The sequence below is a fragment of the Zingiber officinale genome, chromosome 3A, assembly GCF_018446385.1.
Source record: "Zingiber officinale cultivar Zhangliang chromosome 3A, Zo_v1.1, whole genome shotgun sequence".
In the NCBI taxonomy this organism is placed as follows: Eukaryota; Viridiplantae; Streptophyta; class Magnoliopsida; order Zingiberales; family Zingiberaceae; genus Zingiber; species Zingiber officinale.
The window spans coordinates 111,161,486-111,180,897 of NC_055990.1; the positions used below are offsets into that span (position 1 = coordinate 111,161,486).

The 19,412-nt window shown below is 41.3% G+C and overlaps 1 protein-coding gene across 1 annotated transcript in view; it reads right to left on the minus strand.

Annotated features, from left to right (window-relative positions):
- Window positions 1-212: 212 nt before the first annotated feature.
- Window positions 213-19,412, minus strand: part of LOC122050578 (zinc finger MYM-type protein 1-like) — a 32,840-nt gene continuing 13,640 nt past the window's right edge. The window contains exons 2-7 of the mRNA XM_042611475.1: window positions 17,862-17,933; window positions 16,724-16,853; window positions 1,892-2,110; window positions 758-1,789; window positions 462-634; window positions 213-239 (exon numbers count right to left, since the gene is read on the minus strand). Coding sequence (XP_042467409.1) covers window positions 213-239; window positions 462-634; window positions 758-1,789; window positions 1,892-2,110; window positions 16,724-16,853; window positions 17,862-17,933 — 1,653 coding nt within the window. The remainder of the gene's footprint in view (window positions 240-461; window positions 635-757; window positions 1,790-1,891; window positions 2,111-16,723; window positions 16,854-17,861; window positions 17,934-19,412) is intronic.

Sequence of the window (19,412 nt, forward strand, 5' to 3'; positions counted from 1 at the left end):
ACACATGATAGCTAGGAAAAGGTTCAGACCTTTGTACAAAATTTTTGTACAGTGGAACCTCTAGGCTTTCCGAGTAGCAACCAACAGCATTAACTCCATTGGGGAAAAATCGGATGGATAAAACTGAGCAAACTGAAGTAATTTTCTCTTATCATAAGCAGAGAATGAATTTGATAGATCAAGACAACTCATACACAACAACAACTCCGTGTTCACTCGTTAAAGCGATTGTTCAACTCCTGAAGTTGCAAATCTATCACTTCATAAAATGTTTCAACACGATAATAGTGAAGATTTGTCCTTCCTTCAATATTTCATCGTGATCTCCCATGAAAGACGAACAAGTCTTCCATGTGCGGGGTGACTACCTTATACTTAACACAAAATAAAGAAACTTCATTCAATAACAAATCCCACCCATCATCTCTCATAGTTTGCAGTTAATGTTTGCTTGATCTTACATGAATCATGGCATTTACAATGTCTTGATCTTTTCTTTGTAAAGCTTGCGACAAATCATTCGTGACTCCCAAGATATTCTTCATTAAGTGCATCTGAAATATAAATTCATATTTTCCAATCAATTCCAACAGATTATTTGCTTGTGCCCTTTGCTTGTGATCTTTTCCCTCCTCTTCAACAAATAAAAGAACATCAATAATTGAAGGATACAAATGTATCAAACTTAACAATGTATTATAATGTGAACCCCAACGTGTGCTCCCAGCTCTTTTTAATGTCATCTCTTGATTCATACCTTGTCCAGTGAAGATATCACCATTGCAAATTCCTTTAATAACCTTTTCAAATTGTTTCTCACGAAGTATATCTCTTCGCTTGCATGACGCTCCAACAATATTGTTCAATTGTGCAACCACATCAAAAAAAGTAGAAATTCTTATATGATTTTCAGCAACAGCTACAAGTGTAAGCTGCAGTTGATGAGCAAAACAATGAACATAATAAGCAGAAGGGTTCTCCATCATAATTAAGCTTTTTAAGCCATTGAATTCTCCTCTCATATTGCTAGCTCCATCATATCCTTGCCCCCGCAAATTAGATATAGATAATCCATGTTGGCACAACAAAGAATTAATAGCAGTTTTAAGTGATAAGGCAGTAGTGTCGCTTACATGTACAAGGCCTAGAAAGCGCTCAACAATATTTCCCCTTTCATCTACAAATCGTAAAGCAACTGCCATTTGTTCTTTAACAGATATATCACGAGCCTCATCAACCAATATAGTAAATAATTCATCACCGAGATCTCCAAGAATAGAATTAGTGGTTAAATAAGCAATGGATCTGATAATATCTTTCTGAATATCAGGCGATGTCAATTTGAGATTTGAGGGAGCATTGTCTAGTGCAACTCTATTGATATCCTCATTATGGTCAGCAAGAAATCTTAACAATTCAAGAAAATTACCATGATTGAGTGAGTTTGTTGATTCATCATGACCACGAAATGCTAATCCTTGACGCACAAGAAATCTTATGCAATCAATTGATGCTGTCAAACGAACACGATAATCGATAGCTACTTGACTAGACTGATTGACCAAACAAGTTTCAATATGTTGTTTTTGATTCATTAAATCATAAGCCGCCATCATGCACCTGTTGTGAATGCTGCTCTGATTTCCAACATGTTCATTAAATTTTTCTTTCTTTCTCCAATTTTTAAATCCCTCAGTAACAAAAGAATCACCATCACTTTGACCACCATGATCCGCTTTGAATAAATAGCAATAAAGACAAAAAGCCGCATCTTTTGCAATGCTATATTCTAGCCAATTAGGATGAAGACTAAACCATATAGCTCGAAATCTTCGTTTCTCTTTGGGACAAGAACGCCAAGGAAATTCATGATTTTTATGTTAAAAAGGACCTTTTTGCAAATAGTAACGTCGAACAATCTCCCTTTCATTAACATTATACTCAAGAATGTGCTTTCTTAGCCCAGGATCACTAGGATACTCATTTGAGTCAGCATCAAGAGGAGCTGGTAGAGGAGGCGGAGGAGGAGGAGGTGGTGGAGGGGGAGATGACTTGTTTGAAGTAGGTTCATCTCGTATTTTCTTAAAATACCTCAACATTGTTATTTTACCTAATTTATCATCAACATAATATTTCAGAAACATAATCATCTAATTAATGACTATTTGTTTCCAACAATTTATATTCAAAAACAAATAATAAACGAAATTGATAGAGAGTTAATAATCCCTTGGTAGAGATATAAAGTCAAATGTTTACATTATAAAAACATATTTTTCTAATTATATGACTATCTAATTTTAATTCTTATCATAAAGATGATTCATTTTATATGCATATTATTATTATAAAATATTGGTGTAAATTATATAATAAGTCAATTCATGGAATAAATGATATGATTCAATTGATCAAATTTTTGAATGATCATTAATGACATTCCTCACATTCATATAACAAATCAAACATCAAATGTACTTATCACCTTAATATGTGTAAATATTTAACATACTTGAATAACAAACAAAAATATGAATATATGCAAAATTAACACTACATATTTTTTTCAATACTTAAATTCGTAATCGAAAGAAATCAAGTAAGAAAATTTTACCTCAATCAAAAGAAATTTATTGTGGAGCGTCGATAGCGTTGTCAGCAAACGATAGTAGCGATAGTAGCGAAGCAATGATGGCAGCGTTGGCAGCAAACGATAACGGCGTTGGCAGCGGCGTGCGATGACAGGCCGACAATGACGTGGATGGCAACGGCAATGTGCGACGGAGGATTTTGAGGGCAAAATTAAGATTAGGGAAAAATAAGATTAGAATTAGGGGAGGAAGAAGAACATGGGATAAAGGAAAAAGGAAAGAGTAATGGTGGAGGAAGAAGAAAATGGAAGAGGAAAAAATATAATGTTGTGTGGGAAGAAGCTTCGCCGATAGGGAAAAAAATAGTGAAAAGGGAAAAATAAAAGCTTCGGCGGCGGAGAGAAAAATCAAGAGAAAAGAGAGAGAACTTTTTTGGACAAGAGAGAGAGCAATTAAAACACGCTGCAATTTTTTACTTTTGATTGGAGTTTTACATAAAAGCCCACATACTTTTAGATTTATAAATAAATGGTTTTTATTTTATTTTTAATCATATTAATTTTTTTTACTCTAAATCTGAGGGGGTGCGATCGCACCCTCCCGCCCCATAGTAACTACGCCCCTGATTGCAAGTCCACTAGCATTTAATCAAACAAATACTTCAGATTGATGAAATAACCCAATCATTCAAAAACAAAGTTGTCATGGAATATTCTCTTGCTCTCTATAAACACAATATTTCTAAACACTGTAATCTAATCTAATTTCTTGTAAATTAGATTAGATTATAGTCTCACTGCAAACACTAATATTTAGGTATTACAAAATATGGTGTGTCATAAAATTTAGGTATTTTAATGCAAATTGTGACTACTTTTAATGCAAATTGGTCAAATTTTTCATAAAACTATGTGATTTTCCATTACTTAAGCAAATTGTTATTGTTTAACTTAATTTGGTCAAATTTTACTTTTTAGCTTGCGCTTGAATGACATCATCAAGTAACTGCAGCATCGACCATACCAAATATGAAACTGTGTGATGCAGGGACTGCGGACTAAGAGCATTGGTGCTAGTTTCTAGATCGATCAAGAACCCAGGGAGACTATATTATGGATGTAAGCATCATGGATGGTTAAAGTGGGTGAGGTCTGATACTGGACTAAATGAAGACACTAATGATATACATTTTAGGAAGTTGTCAAGAGTGGAGTCAAGGGTAGGAAGTGAACACATTGCTTATCCTGAACATAATATGGGAAATTGAAATATGCCGCTTATGGTCTGGATATTAGTAATAATGAACTTAATTCTTTTAGCTATGTACTTATTTTGTTTGTTGGTTGGCCTAGTTAAGTAATACTAGTGTTGTAATGTGATAAAGAAATGTAATTATGGATGATGTCGACATTTGTTTTTTTTTATTTATGGATGGATATTAATTTTGTGTTATTGTAACGCCCGAAAAATTCTCAAAACTATTTTAGGAATATTCTATGATTTTTCTGGAATTATTAGATATTTTTCTGGAATTTTTGGAGTATCGGAAGTAGCAAAAATAAATAGAAAAGTAAAATGGTTTAAGCGGGAATCGAACCCGGGACCTCTCGGGTCCGCTAAACATTTAGTTAGCCTTAGTAACCGGTGAACCCAGCAGGGCCGTGCTAAAAGAGAAGGGGAACATTTATATTTATATTTGAGTTGGGCCTAGTTACCCACTTAATATAAATTAAAAACTTAAGTTGGTTTGGGTTATTTTGAGTTTGGTTCGGCAACATCTCTTCCTCAAAAACCCTCACCGCCGAACACCTCTCCCTCTCCTCCCTCTCTCGGCGCCAACCACAAGGAGAACTAGGGTTCCATCCCTAGGGTCCCAAGGTCGCTTTTCGGCGACGATTTCAGCACAAGGACGTTTCCCTTCGCGAGTAGGACACGTGGACGCGAGCGAATCATCGAGAAGTCGTCTCCACCGGAATTTCTAGCGATTAGATTTGTAAGAAATCTAGCACACAAGGTAAGAAACCCCTCACCTGCAGTATAAGTAGCTCCGTTTGGTTTTATACGCACTAGTTTAGCTATATGCTGTTTTTATCGATGCATAGGGTGAATTTGACCCTCCTCGCAGATTTAGGGATTTAGTGAGTACTTGTAGATGGGTCGGACACGTATTCCCTCTTCAGTGGGGGATTCCTAGACGTTGTCGGGTGCCTAGAAGTGGTCTCCCTAATAGAGGGGAGAGTTGGGGCACACTAGGTGTTCGATAAAATAGCTAGTTAAGTTAAAATGCAAATTAGGCATTTTAATAGCTCAGTTAAATGCATTAGAAGCATTTAAATCAGTAAATCAGTTTATTTTAGTTTATAAGGGACTACGGTCCAATGGGTGGGCTCCCACAGTCGCCTCTAGGTTCAGACAACCTAGCTCTAGGTTCAGATAACCTAGAAACAGCAAGTTAAAACAGTTAGCTATATTCAGTATTTTACTTTCAGTGGCACTGTACTGGATCAGATATCCATTGGGTTGGACTCCCACAGTCGTCCCTAGGTTTAGATAACCTAGTTAACCCTACTAAATTCGGGACTTGCAAACCCGGGTCTAGTTAGGGATGCGCGCACAGCAAGTACAGTTGCCGGGCCCAAACAGCATGTTTAGTATTTTCACTTACTATATGTATATGGTTTTCAACCTTTCACCAAGTAGTTCGTGAATTCAGTACAGTCCTAGCAGTAGCTCGGTTTTTAGTATCAGCTTAGTTCTTCATTGATACCATGTGATTGATATCATGTTCAGCTTTAGATATGCCATGATTGTATGCTTATATGTCATGTCATGTTTAGTTTATTCAGTATACTTAGCATATCTTTTCAAATAGCATGTTTTCAAAGCATCATTAGCATCGTATGCATGTTTTGTGAGGTAGTTGGTTTCTTACTAAGCTTTAAGCTTACAGATACTTTTTCCTTATACTGCAGATAAAGGTAAAGGAAAGATGGATTAGCGGAGGCTGGAGGGCAATGCTACGAAGATGTGTGTGGGCAGGAACTTGGAGTAGAGATCTTAGGGAACCTTAGCAAGCTTTGTTTCAAACATTAGAACTTTTCAGTGTTTTTTTTTATCATCTTGCACTTTAGTATGTTAATCGTTATGAATTAGTTAACCATGCACCTTATTATGCTTAGAACACCTCTTTTATGTTGTTAGAATGTTAGTTGTTGTCGTTAGAGTGTTTCTTAGTCATTTTAGTACTTGTAATGTGATTGAAGCACGAAACAGTGCTGAAATCAAACCTTTGGCACGGAATCAGAAACTCGAATCGATCAGCTGATCGATTCGAGAATTTCCAATCGATCGAAGGATAGACTGGGCACCTGATTTCGCGAACAGTAGGCTTCTGGATCGATCGGTCGATCGATCCAGCCAATTCCGTCGCGAACAGAAGGCTCTGGGATCGATCACTGGATCGATTGATCAGTCTGGATCGATCAGCCGATCGATCCAGAATATTGCCCGAGCACAGTAGCGTGCTGGATCGATCACTGGATCGATCCAACCTATGTCCCGCATACAGTAGCCGGCTGGATCGATCACTGGATCGATCTGACTATTCCAATCGATCCGTGGATCGATTGGGAGGTCTGGTATCAGTGGGGGAGTGTCTACGTTCAGTTCCTTGGTCATGAGGAAGGTAAAACATGTTATGAGTAGTTAGTTTACCTCCCTTAGCATGTATAGAACCAAAAAATGTCAGTAGTTTAGTAAAATTTTAATTAGTACAGCTTCCGCATTTAGATTTAGTAATGGTCAGGGAATAGTTTAGCACAGCCTAATGTGACGATCGGCCTTACAGCTTAGTAGTAGAAGGCGGGTCGTTACAGAGTGGTATCAGAGCAGTTTCCATACTTCCTACACACACATCAGCATTGAACCTGCAGCTTCCAAGTAAGAATACCTCTACTTTATTTATGCTTTCTGTTCCTTGCTATAGCTCATGTTTATAGATAACTGATGCATGTTAGTATGTGATAGTATATAACATGATAGCAATAGTTATACAATTATAATTGTATTAGTTATGCATGTCCTGTCCTCCATGTCTTTAGAAATGGCACGAGGATGCCCAGCTAGAAGGACACCAGCTACTGAGCCCCAGCATGAGACAGGCAGTTCAGTGCCTCCCCCAGACCTTACAGCGTTAGTAGCTCAGTTATAGCAGCAGCTAGCTGAACAAAAAACAGGAGATAGTCACCCTCAGGGTTAATCAGCAGAATACCCCCACAGTCACCCCGGAACCAAATCTGACGACTCCAGTGGTCTTAGAGATTCCACCAGTCCAGCCTACAGCACCAGTACCAGCACCAGCAGTCCCAGCAGCTGAGCCAAGAAAGGAAGCCTATTTGATCCAGTGGCAGCGAGTCAAGCCAGAGAACTTCTCAGACACTAGTGAACCATGGGATGCACAAGCCTGGTTCAAAACACTGGAGAGCACGATGGAGCTTCTGGACTGGCCAGAACACGAGAAGGTGAAGTGTGCCTCCTTCTGCCTGACAGGAGACGCACGCATGTGGTGGGAAAGAATCAGAACGAAGCGCCCAGTGAACCAGATGTCATGGGCTGACTTCGAGAAAGAATTTTTCGAGGAGTTCTTTCACATACGGGTTACAAACCGCCACTACGACGAGTTCACTGAGTTTCGTCAGGGCAACCTTTCAGTTGAGGAAGCCGTGAAGAAATTCAACAGGTTGGCTCGTCTATGCCCAGAGCTAGTCAGCACAGAGAAGGAACGAATCCGGTTGATGCTCAAGATGCTGAGGCCAGAGCGGTGAACGTGGCTGGTGGCATACATAGGCCACAAACCACAGAGGAGTTAGTGAGCAGTGCCTTGACCACAGAGCATTACCAGAACAGCATAAAGCAGCAGAAGCAAGTCTCCTTAGAGTCCAAAGGCCAAGGAAACTCTCACACTCAAAAATAGCAAGGCCACAGCTCTAATCGGAAAGGAACTCCAACGAAGCGCAAATCGGGGTGACCAAGGAGGACCATCTAGGCGACCCATTATCCAAAGTGTGCTACTTGTGGGAAATTCCACCCAGGGGTTTGTCGCAAGGCACACGGGATGCTTTGAATGTGGACAAGAAGGGCACATGGCCAAGCGTTGCCGAACAAGACCGGTCTTCCTCGGCCACAGCAGATTCAGTATGCAGACCAGCCAGCTCAGTTGCGGGCCGCTCTAGAAGGTCCACTTATCAGCCAGGGCGATTAGAAGCCCTCCGGCTATGGCGAATGCGAGGATCTACTCACTCACCGGAGAGGACGTAGCTAATGCCTCGACGGTTGTCACAGGTTAGATTAGCATTTTACGGTATAGTGCTACTGTTCTATTTGATCTTGGGGCAACCCATTCATATATAGCGGGATGTTCTCGAAAAATTAGAAATACCTCGGAGGTACTCGGAGTGGGCGATTTTGGCACTACCTTGAGGAGATCATGGCATCCACGCTTGGCTCGGCGGTGGCGGTCATTATAGCGAGAGAGCTCTTTTGTGATCGATAGTGCTAGAAATGACCGACTATGACGTTATCTTTGGAATGGACTTCCCGATCAGATACGGTGCTACCATAGAGTCTAAGCAAAGTCATCTTCCAACAAGCGGCGATGCAATTTGAATCTGACGGGACGAAAGGCCAAGAAGTTCCTCTCAGCTATGAAAGCACGAAGCTCTTGGATTCGGGATGTCTGGATTCCTAGCACATGTACTCAACGTCGGCCCAGGGACAAGAACCACCATAGAGAGGTTCGAGTCGTATGTGACTACCGCAGTCTTCCCTGAAGAGTTACGGGGCTTAGCACCAGACAGGGAGATTGACTTTGAGATAGAGCTCATTCCGGTACAAATTTTATCTCAAAGTGCCTTATCGCATGGCTCCAAAATCAAGAAACTTGAGCAACTGAGCTGCTTGACAAGGGTTTCATACGCCCGAGTCACTCACCATGGGAGCACCTGTATTGTTCGTGAAGAATAAGGATGGAAGCATCGATGTGCATGACTACGGATCACCGAACCAAGTCACGATCAAACAGATATCCCTTCCCGGAATCGATGACACTCGACCAGTGAAGGAGCAGCGGTGTTCTCTAAGATAGATCTCGGATCGGGTTATCATCGGTGAAGGTTAAAGAGGATATACCCAAGGCGATTGTAAACGATCTCGGACACTACGAGTTCGTGGTCATGCCCTTTGGCGTGACCAATGCTCCAGCTACATTCATGGATCTCATGAGCAGTATTCAGGGAGTATTTGGATAAGTTTGTTATTGTGTTTATCGATGACATTCTTATCTACTCGAGAACTCGGGAAGAACACTCGAGCACACGAAACTAGTATCGGACCCTTGATGAAATCGACTATATGCCAAGTTCACGAAATGTGAATTTTGGCTGGATCAATGTCCTTCCGGGTCACATCATCTCAAAGGATGGTATTATGGTAGATCCCGACAAGATAAAGCGATAGTAACTAGAAGAGCCTAAGAATGCCAACAATCGGGAGCTCGGGATTAGCGGATATTACAAAGTTTGTAGAGGACTTCTCGGGATAGCCTCCCCATGACTCTACCGGAAAAGAGCAGAAATTTCGGTGGACGGAGGGTGTAAAATGACAATGAGCTAAAAGGAGATTGACGGTGCTCCCATTTGGCTCTACCGGGCGACACCAGCGGCTTTGACATCTACGGTGATGCCTCTAAGTTGGGACTAGGAGCGATCCTGATGCAAAAGCAGCAAGGTGATCACCTATGCCTCCAGACAACTCAAGGATTATGAGAAGAATTACCCTACCCATGACCTTGAGCTTGCAGCGGTAGTGTTCGCTCTCAAAATTTGGAGACATTACTTATATGGAGCTCGGTGCAGAGTGTATACGGATCATCAGTCAAGTACTTCTTCACTCGGAAGGATCTGAATACGCGGCAAACTGAGATGGCTTGAGTGGTCAAAGACTATGGCGTAGACATCCTCTACCATCCAGGAAAGCCAATAAGGTGGCAGACTTAGCAGAAAATCCGGTGCTACCTTATTATCTCTTACACCATGTCACCGCCCCTACGAAGGAGATCGTAGATTTCGGTCTTGAACTCATTGTTGGACAGCTCTACTATGACCTTAGAGTCTACCTTGCTTGGTGATATTCATCGGCTCGGGATCGGGACCACGAAATTAGAAAATCAAGCAAGGGCTATGAATTAGAAAGTAGAAATTGAGTGTCCGAATAGCGGGGTGTATTTGGTGAGACTACGTATTCGGATCGGGAGGAGCTACGAGGCAGTTTTAGATGAGGCTCACAGGACTCCTTATGCGATGCATCCGAGTTCCACCAAAATGTATCAAGACACGAAGAAACGTTTTGGTGGCCGGGATGAAGTGAGACATTGCGATATGTTGCATCGCCTCACTGTCGAGGTCAAGGCGGAACATCGCGACCAGGCGGAGTTCTGCACCTATACAAATTCGAATGGAAGTGGGAGGATATCTCTATGGATTTCATAGTGGGATGCCGGAACCACGAATGGTTTTAACGCCATCGGGTAATAGTCGACGGGTTGACTAAATCACCCACTTCTTAGCTATCAAGATATCCTACTCCATGGAGAAGCTAGCTCGGTTGTATCTCCAGGAGATCGTCAGACTACATAGAGTCCCATGAACCATCATTTCTGAGACAAGAAATTCACATCACACTTGGGGTGTATACGGTCGGCGTTGGGCACTAAGTTAAAGTTCACCTGACCTTCCATCCTCGACGGATGGTCGACGAAGCAAGTAAATCGGTACTCAAGATATGCTCGGCGTGTGCCCTAGACTTGAAAGGAAGTTGGTGCAAATATACGAGTCTAGCAGAGTTGCATACAACAATGGCTATCGAGCCACTATCGGCATGGCACCTTACGAGGCTCTCTATGGGCGGAGGTGTAGATCTCCAATCTGTTGGTATGAGAGTGGTGAACAGAAGAAACTAGAACTTCAGACAGATCTAGTAGCAGATACCACAGCAGCTATACAGCAGATCCGCCAGAGGATAGAGACAGCTCAGAGCCGCCAGAAAAGCTATGCTGATACACGGCGCAGACCCTTAGAGTTTTCAGTTAGGGATTCAGTGTTCCTCAGAGTAGCTCCCATGAAGGGAGTAATGCGTTTTGGGAAGAAGGGCAAACTTAGTCCCAGATATGTGGGACCATACCTTATCAGCAGAAGAGTGGGAAAGGTAGCATATGAGCTAGAGCTACCCCAGGAAATGTCAGCTGTCCACAACGTATTTCATGTCTCTATGCTGAAGAAGCATACCCCAGATGCCACCCAGGTGATTGAGCCCTAGTCGGTACGGATCCGCGAAGACCTCAGCTATGATAGTCGGCCTATTCAGATAATAGACCGAGCAGTTAAGAAATTGCGGAAAAAGGAAGTACCATTAGTCAAAGTCATTTGGCACAGTCACACAGCAGAAGAGGCAACTTGGGAGACAGAAGCCAGCATGAGACAGAAGTACCCAGAATTGTTCTAAGTTCGAGGACAAACTTTTTATAAGGTATGGGGGATTGTAACGCCCGAAAATTCTCAAAACACTTTCATAAATATTCTATGATTTTTCTGGAATTTTTAGATATTTTCTGAAATTTTCCGAGTAGCGGAAGTAGCAAAAATAATTAGAAGAATAAAAAGACTTAAGCGGGAATCGAACCCGGAACCTCTAAAACCTTTAGTTAGCCTTAGTAACCGGTGAACCCAGCAGGGCCGTGCTGAAAGAAAGAAGAACCAATTATATTTATATTAGAGTTGGATCGGGTTATCCACTTAATATAAATAGGAAAAACTTAAGTGTGGGTTTGGTTTTTAATTTGGTTCGGCAGCCCTCTCCTCACAAAAACCTCACGCCACTTTTTCTCCAAACCCTCACCGACGCCAACCTCTCTTCCTTCCCTTTCTCTCGGCGCACCAAGGCTAGGCCCCAAAGACATCTTCCGGCGACGACTTCGACACGAGGACGCTCCCCTCCGCGAGAGGAACGCATAGACGCAAGAAGATCATCGAAAGGATCGTCTTCTCCGGAAACCTAGCGATTTGAATCGTAAGAAATTACGAATAGAAGGTAAGAAACTCCTCACCTGCAGTATAAGTAGCTCTCGTTTGATTGCATGCTTATAATTTAATTATATGTAGATTTTTACGATATCTAGAGTGTATTTAATTCTCTTCGCAGATTTAGGGGTTAGTTGAGTATCTCTGGATGGGTCGGGCTCGTTTTCCCTCTTCAGATAGAGGTTCTAGACGTCGTCGGGTGCCTAGAGGTAGTCCCCCTATTAGGGAGGAGAGTTGGAGCACACTAGGTGTTCGATAAAATGTTTAGCGCAACATTAGACAGTTTTAACAGCATAGTTAGATGCATAGAAGCATTTAAACCAGCATATCAGTTTTATTTCAACTTTATGGGACTAGATGTCCAATGGGTGGGCTCCCACAGTCGCCTCTAGGTTCAGACAACTTAGTTCTAGGTTCAGATAACCTAGATTCAGCTAATTAGTATTTCAGTATTTTACTTTCAGCAGCGGCACTGTACTGGATTAGATATCCACTGGGTTGGACTCCCATAGTCGTCCCTAGGTTCAGCTAACCTAGTAAACCCTACTAGATTCGGAACTTGCAATCCCGGGTCTAGTTAGGGATGCGCGCACAGCAAGTACAGTTGCTAGGGCCCTACAGCAGCATGTTTAGTATTTTTATCTATTATACATAATAGTTTTCCAAATCAGTTTTAAAACATAATGGAATTCAGTATTAGCTCAGCTTCAGCTTAGCTCACTTTTGTACCAGCTCAGCTTATTTCAGTTGTTAAATATTATAGCTTCATATACAGTTCTAGACATGTTATGATCAGTTCTATTTTATGTTCAGCTTAGGTTATGCCATGCTTTGTATGAAACCATGCCATGCCATGCTTGCATATTCAGTATGTTTTTCAAACAGCATGATTTAAAAGCATATTTGCATCGTATGCATGATTTAGTGAGGTAGATGGTTTCTTACTAAGTTTTTTAGCTTACAGATACTATTTTCCTTATACTGCAGATACAGGTAAAAGGAAAATGGACTAGCAGTGGAGGCTGGAGGTCAGTGCAGTTGAGGATGTGTGTGGCAGGAACTGGAATAAAGATCCTAGGGATCTAGTTTTATTTTACTACGCATTAGAACTTGAAACAAGTCTAGTTATTAAAGTCTTGTTCTCTTTTCCCTTATGCTTCGCATTCTAGTATGGTTAATGGTATGAACTAGTGAACATGCATTATTTTATGTCTTGAATGTTGCCCAATGCATGATAGAATAGTTATTAGCATTTGTAGAGCTGTTTCACAGATTTTGGCACGAAATCTGCTGAAATCAGAGTTTCAGCTCGAAATCAGAAACCCCTGATCGGTCGGTAGACCGATCAGGGACCCGGGTTCTGCGAACAACAACTTTCTGTTCATATTCTGATCGATCTGTGGATCGATCAGGAGCTGGGGAAGCCTCTGATCGGTCAGTAAACCGATCAGGGATCTGGTTTCTGCGAACAGAAACTTTCTGTTCGTTCCCTGATTGATCCGTGGATCGATCAGGAGCTGGATCGTGGCTCACTGATCGGTCAGCAGACCGATCAATAAGCCACTGATCGGTCTCACTGACCGATCAGGGACTAGCTGGATCGGTCGGCAGACCGATCCAGCAGCGTACAGAATTACAGCCTAGTTATGGATCGGTCGGTTGAACGATCCTGAGGTTCCTACCGTACCAGTATCAGTAGATCGGTTTGTGGATCGATCCGAAGTTTACTATCAGTTGCAAACACCTCCCCTAGCATGTGTACAATTATTAGGTACATGTAGAACATTCAGTTTCAGCGTTCCCAGCAATTAGATTAGCAAAATTTTAATAAACCCAGTTTTCCGCACAGTGTAGTTTAGCATAATTGTAGCGACCGGCCTTACAGCCAGTACCCAGAAGGTGGGTCGTTACAGAGTGCAAACTTAGTCCCAGATATGTGGGACCATACCTTATCAGTAGAAGAGTGGGCAAGGTAGCATATGAGCTAGAGCTACCCCAGGAAATGTCAGCTGTCCACAACGTATTTCATGTCTCTATGCTGAAGAAGCATACCCCAGATGCCACCCAGGTGATTGAGCCCCAGTCGGTACAGATCCGCGAAGACCTCAGCTATGATAGTCGGCCTATTCAGATAATAGACCGAGCAGTTAAGAAATTACGGAACAAGGAAGTACCATTAGTCAAAGTCGTTTGGCACAGTCACACAGCAGAAGAGGCAACTTGGGAGACAGAAGCCAGCATGAGACAGAAGTACCCAGAATTATTCTAAATTCGAGGATGAACTTTTTATAAGGTATGGGGGATTGTAACGCCCGAAAAATTCTCAAAACTATTTTAGGAATATTCTATGATTTTTCTGGAATTATTAGATATTTTTCTGGAATTTTTGGAGTATCGGAAGTAGCAAAAATAAATAGAAAAGTAAAATGGATTAAGCGGGAATCGAACCCGGGACCTCTCGGGTCCGCTAAACCTTTAGTTAGCCTTAGTAACCGGTGAACCCAGCAGGGCCGTGCTAAAAGAGAAGGGGAGCATTTATATTTATATTTGAGTTGGGCCTAGTTACCCACTTAATATAAATTAAAAACTTAAGTTGGTTTGGGTTATTTTGAGTTTGGTTCGGCAACATCTCTTCCTCAAAAACCCTCACCGCCGAACACCTCTCCCTCTCCTCCCTCTCTCGGCGCCAACCACAAGGAGAACTAGGGTTCCATCCCTAGGGTCCCAAGGTCACTTTTCGGCGACGATTTTAGCACAAGGACGTTTCCCTCCGCGAGTAGGGCACGTGGACGCGAGCGAATCGTCGAGAAGTCGTCTCCATCGGAATTTCTAGCGATTAGATTTGTAAGAAATCTAGCACACAAGGTAAGAAACCCCTCACCTGCAGTATAAGTAGCTCCGTTTGGTTTTATACGCACTAGTTTAGCTATATGCTGTTTTTATCGATGCATAGGGTGAATTTGACCCTCCTCGCAGATTTAGGGATTTAGTGAGTACTTGTAGATGGGTCGGACACGTATTCCCTCTTCAGTGGGGGATTCCTAGACGTTGTCGGGTGCCTAGAAGTGGTCTCCCTAATAGAGGGGAGAGTTGGGGCACACTAGGTGTTCGATAAAATAGCTAGTTAAGTTAAAATGCAAATTAGGCATTTTAATAGCACAGTTAAATGCATTAGAAGCATTTAAATCAGTAAATCAGTTTATTTTAGTTTATAAGGGACTACGGTCCAATGGGTGGGCTCCCATAGTCGCCTCTAGGTTCAGACAACCTAGCTCTAGGTTCAGATAACCTAGAAACAGCAAGTTAAAACAGTTAGCTATATTCAGTATTTTACTTTCAGTGGCACTGTACTGGATCAGATATCCATTGGGTTGGACTCCCACAGTCGTCCCTAGGTTTAGATAACCTAGTTAACCCTACTAAATTCGGGACTTGCAAACCCGGGTCTAGTTAGGGATGCGCGCATAGCAAGTACAGTTGCCGGGCCCAAACAGCATGTTTAGTATTTTCACTTACTATATGTATATGGTTTTCAACCTTTCACCAAGTAGTTCGTGAATTCAGTACAGTCCTAGCAGTAGCTCGGTTTTTAGTATCAGCTTAGTTCTTCATTGATACCATGTGATTGATATCATGTTCAGCTTTAGATATGCCATGATTGTATGCTTATATGTCATGCCATGTTTAGTTTATTCAGTATACTTAGCATATCCTTTCAAATAGCATGTTTTCAAAGCATCATTAGCATCGTATGCATGTTTTGTGAGGTAGTTGGTTTCTTACTAAGCTTTAAGCTTACAGATACTTTTTCCTTATACTGCAGATAAAGGTAAAGGAAAGATGGATTAGCAGAGGCTGGAGGGCAATGCTACGAAGATGTGTGTGGGCAGGAACTTGGAGTAGAGATCTTAGGGAACCTTAGCAAGCTTTGTTTCAAACATTAGAACTTTTCAGTGTTTTTTTTTATCATCTTGCACTTTAGTATGTTAATCGCTATGAATTAGTTAATCATGCACCTTATTATGCTTAGAACACCTCTTTTATGTTGTTAGAATGTTAGTTGTTGTCGTTAGAGTGTTTCTTAGTCATTTTAGTACTTGTAATGTGATTGAAGCACGAAACAGTGCTGAAATCAGACCTTTGGCACGGAATCAGAAACTCGAATCGATCAGCTGATCGATTCGAGAATTTCCAATTGATCGAAGGATCGACTGGGCACCTGATTTCGCGAACAGTAGGCTTCTGGATCGATCGGTCGATCGATCCAGCCAATTCCGTCGCGAACAGAAGGCTCTGGGATCGATCACTGGATCGATTGATCAGTCTGGATCGATCAGCCGATCGATCCAGAATATTGCCCGAGCACAGTAGCGTGCTGGATCGATCACTGGATCGATCCAACCTATGTCCCGCATACAGTAGCCGGCTGGATCGATCACTGGATCGATCCGACTATTCCAATCGATCCGTGGATCGATTGGGAGGTCTGGTATCAGTGGGGGAGTGTCTACGTTCAGTTCCTTGGCCATGAGGAAGGTAAAACATGTTATGAGTAGTTAGTTTACCTCCCTTAGCATGTATAGAACCAAGAAATGTCAGTAGTTTAGTAAAATTTTAATTAGTACAGCTTCCGCATTTAGATTTAGTAATGGTCAGGGAATAGTTTAGCACAGCCTAATGTGACGATCGGCCTTACAGCTTAGTAGTAGAAGGCAGGTCGTTACAGTTATGTTTATTACTAAACTTGTTGAAGAGATGAAATAGAACCAAGGTCTATCCTTTCATTAAGATGCACTTTCATAGTTATCGAATTGATCTATTCATGCAATCAAGTTGATTGATAAGCACCAACTTTGAATTTATGAAAACTGATTAGTTTTCAAAAAATGACAGCTAAACAATGTTTTGGATGCACCTTATCAGCGAGACCTTTTGCAACAAGATCTTGCAGTGTGATCTCAACGGCATTTGGATTTCTTGGTCCACATGGCAACCACATACCTTCACTGGTCATGTAGAAATGCGCACCTGGATTTCTTGGTCCACATGGCAACCACATACCCTCACTGGTCATGTAGAAATGCGTGGCATCTTGAGCTTTCCGAACTGGTTCAAAAAGTATATCCTTGACCTGTGCAGACAAAAATAAAGTACATCCTTGAACTTTCCGAACTCATTCGATAAAATAGTCTTTTGATGACTATCAACTTTCTTTTTTACCTTGTTTACTATCTTCTCAAGTAAACAAAATTTTAAGGTTTTTATTTAATCTTCTCTTGATATTTATCTTCCTTTAACTTTCTTTCTTCTCTTGTGAACAAGCCCATAGGTAGACTTAGGACAATACACCAAATGTTTAATACATCTCAAAATGAAATCAGACGCCTATTTTTTTTTACTATATAAAGATAGATGAGCTTATTTATAAGTTCTTGAGAAATCAGGAACACTGTCCTATCATGCTAGATAGCATAACTTACCAACAAACCAAGTGTACATCAAAATAGAAAATAGGGAACAAAATTGCACTACGTAAGTGTCAAAAAATGAAATAAACAATGAGAAACAAATAAGCACATTTTTTAAAATGGAAAACAAATAGCCTTAGTCTGACCTCTAATGTACTTAAACTGATTAATCCAAAAGGTTCAGACTATAGAATAGATTTGCAATAAGAGATAGCATAAACCAAAGTCCAAATTCTAAATTCAAGAGGGTGGAAGATAAACTGCATCATTAGAAATATGTGTCCATGCTCTAGCACATGCTGTCAATATACAATGCAAAGGCGTTTCCATGCTTACAGTAGCCATTTACATGCTCCAGTAGTCGTTTCAATCACAGCTTACAATAGTCGTTTCAATCACAGCTTCTGAAGATGTGAAAACATAATAAACTCTCACAAGCACTATGCCATCTTGCACATATTAAACTCTCTCACAAGCACTAAATAATCATGATATTGCACTAACAATTATCTCAACAAACAAAATAACTCAATTACATCTACTAAATCCAACTAAAATACATGGTATCAATTAATGCCAACAACAGATGGGAATTAACATCGACCACAACCTCCAGATTGTGACTGTGACTGATACGAGTGTGCATTGGTTGCTCTTAAATTAATATCGACCATGTCATCCGGCTTTTCTGAAGAAAGATTTTCCACCCCGGGCAAGGCAGCTGCAATCTTCCAAAAGAGAACCTGAAAAAGTATTCATTCTGAACAGTATGCATTAGAAATATGCATTCTATACCAAATTCTTTAGAAGTATGCATTAAATACAAAAAAATGCACTAAATCAATTAAACATACAAATAAATGAACTAGATGAATACTAACCATAGATAATTACATCCTAGCGCATGTTACTAGAACCTTTAACAATAAAAATAATTTATTAATCTCATTTTCTCAATAAACAATAAACCACTATAATTTAACAAATTAAAACTTTGATAGTACCCACAATAGATCCCAAATCAAGTTCATATGTGTCATCAAGACTGATATGATTATTATCTTCAATTGATCTGATAATTTACACATTGTCATATACAAAATATAATAAAAATAAATAAATATAATAAAAATGAAAACATGAATCTGTAGGACCGTTAGATTCGATAGAGGGGGGGGTGAATATCGATTAGAAATTTTAGAGTATAAACGCAGCGGAAAAGTAAAATAGACACAAATGTTTTTTACTTCGTTCGGAGCCTGTGACGACTCCTACTCGAAGGCCCATGGTCCTTGACCACTTTCGTTGGGCAATCACTAGCAATTCGAATATAATTACAAGATGAATACAGGAAATGCTAATGAAACAAAATAATACCGACAAGGAAATTAACTAGAAACCGAAGGAGCACTTTGTCGGAGCTTTGTTGGCGTCGCAGCAGAGCAGCAAGACCAGCAGTAGAAGAGTTCTCAGATTGATTATTGATTCTGAAGCTCCTGCCTGGGGCTTCTTTTATATGCTGCTCCGGGCACCTGGATTCCTTCCGGGCGCCTGGAATGTGACGTAGCTGCTCAAACCGAGATGCTCCACGTGGCGACGACTTGGCTGGATAGAATTTACCTTCCGGGCGCCTGGATCCCTTCCGAGCGCCCGGACCTCCGGGCGCCCGGACCACCTTGTTCCAGAAATCTCCTTTTTCCTGCAAAACAAAGTTAGTCCGAGGCAATATATATCCTACAAAACAGATTGTTAGCACATTTTATCATAGTAGGAATTAGCACAAGTAGTATGACTTAGATTCCGTCTTTCCGAGACCAGAATCTAGTCACGATCTCGACTTAGACATCCGAAATGGTTCTAAGCCGGATCGACGCCTAATGTTCCCTTCCCGGGAATGCGTCCTCGCAGTCACTCCCCTCCAGTGACTTACCTCACTTACCTGCCAGACGTCCGGTCAGCCCTTCGACCCGTCTGGACTTCTTGCCAGCTATCCGGTCAGCCCGTCGACCTAGCTGGACTTCTTGCCAAGCGTCCGGTCAGCCCGTCGACCCGCTTAGACTTCTCGCCAAGCGTCCGGTCAGCCGTCGACTCGCTTGGACTTATCCTGCACACTCGATCAGAGTGTTAGATAACGACGAACCTAACTTAACCTGATTTGTCATTCATCAAAATCTGGGTTAGACCGTTAGTGCTAACCGTACCAACAGAATCGACACAAACCC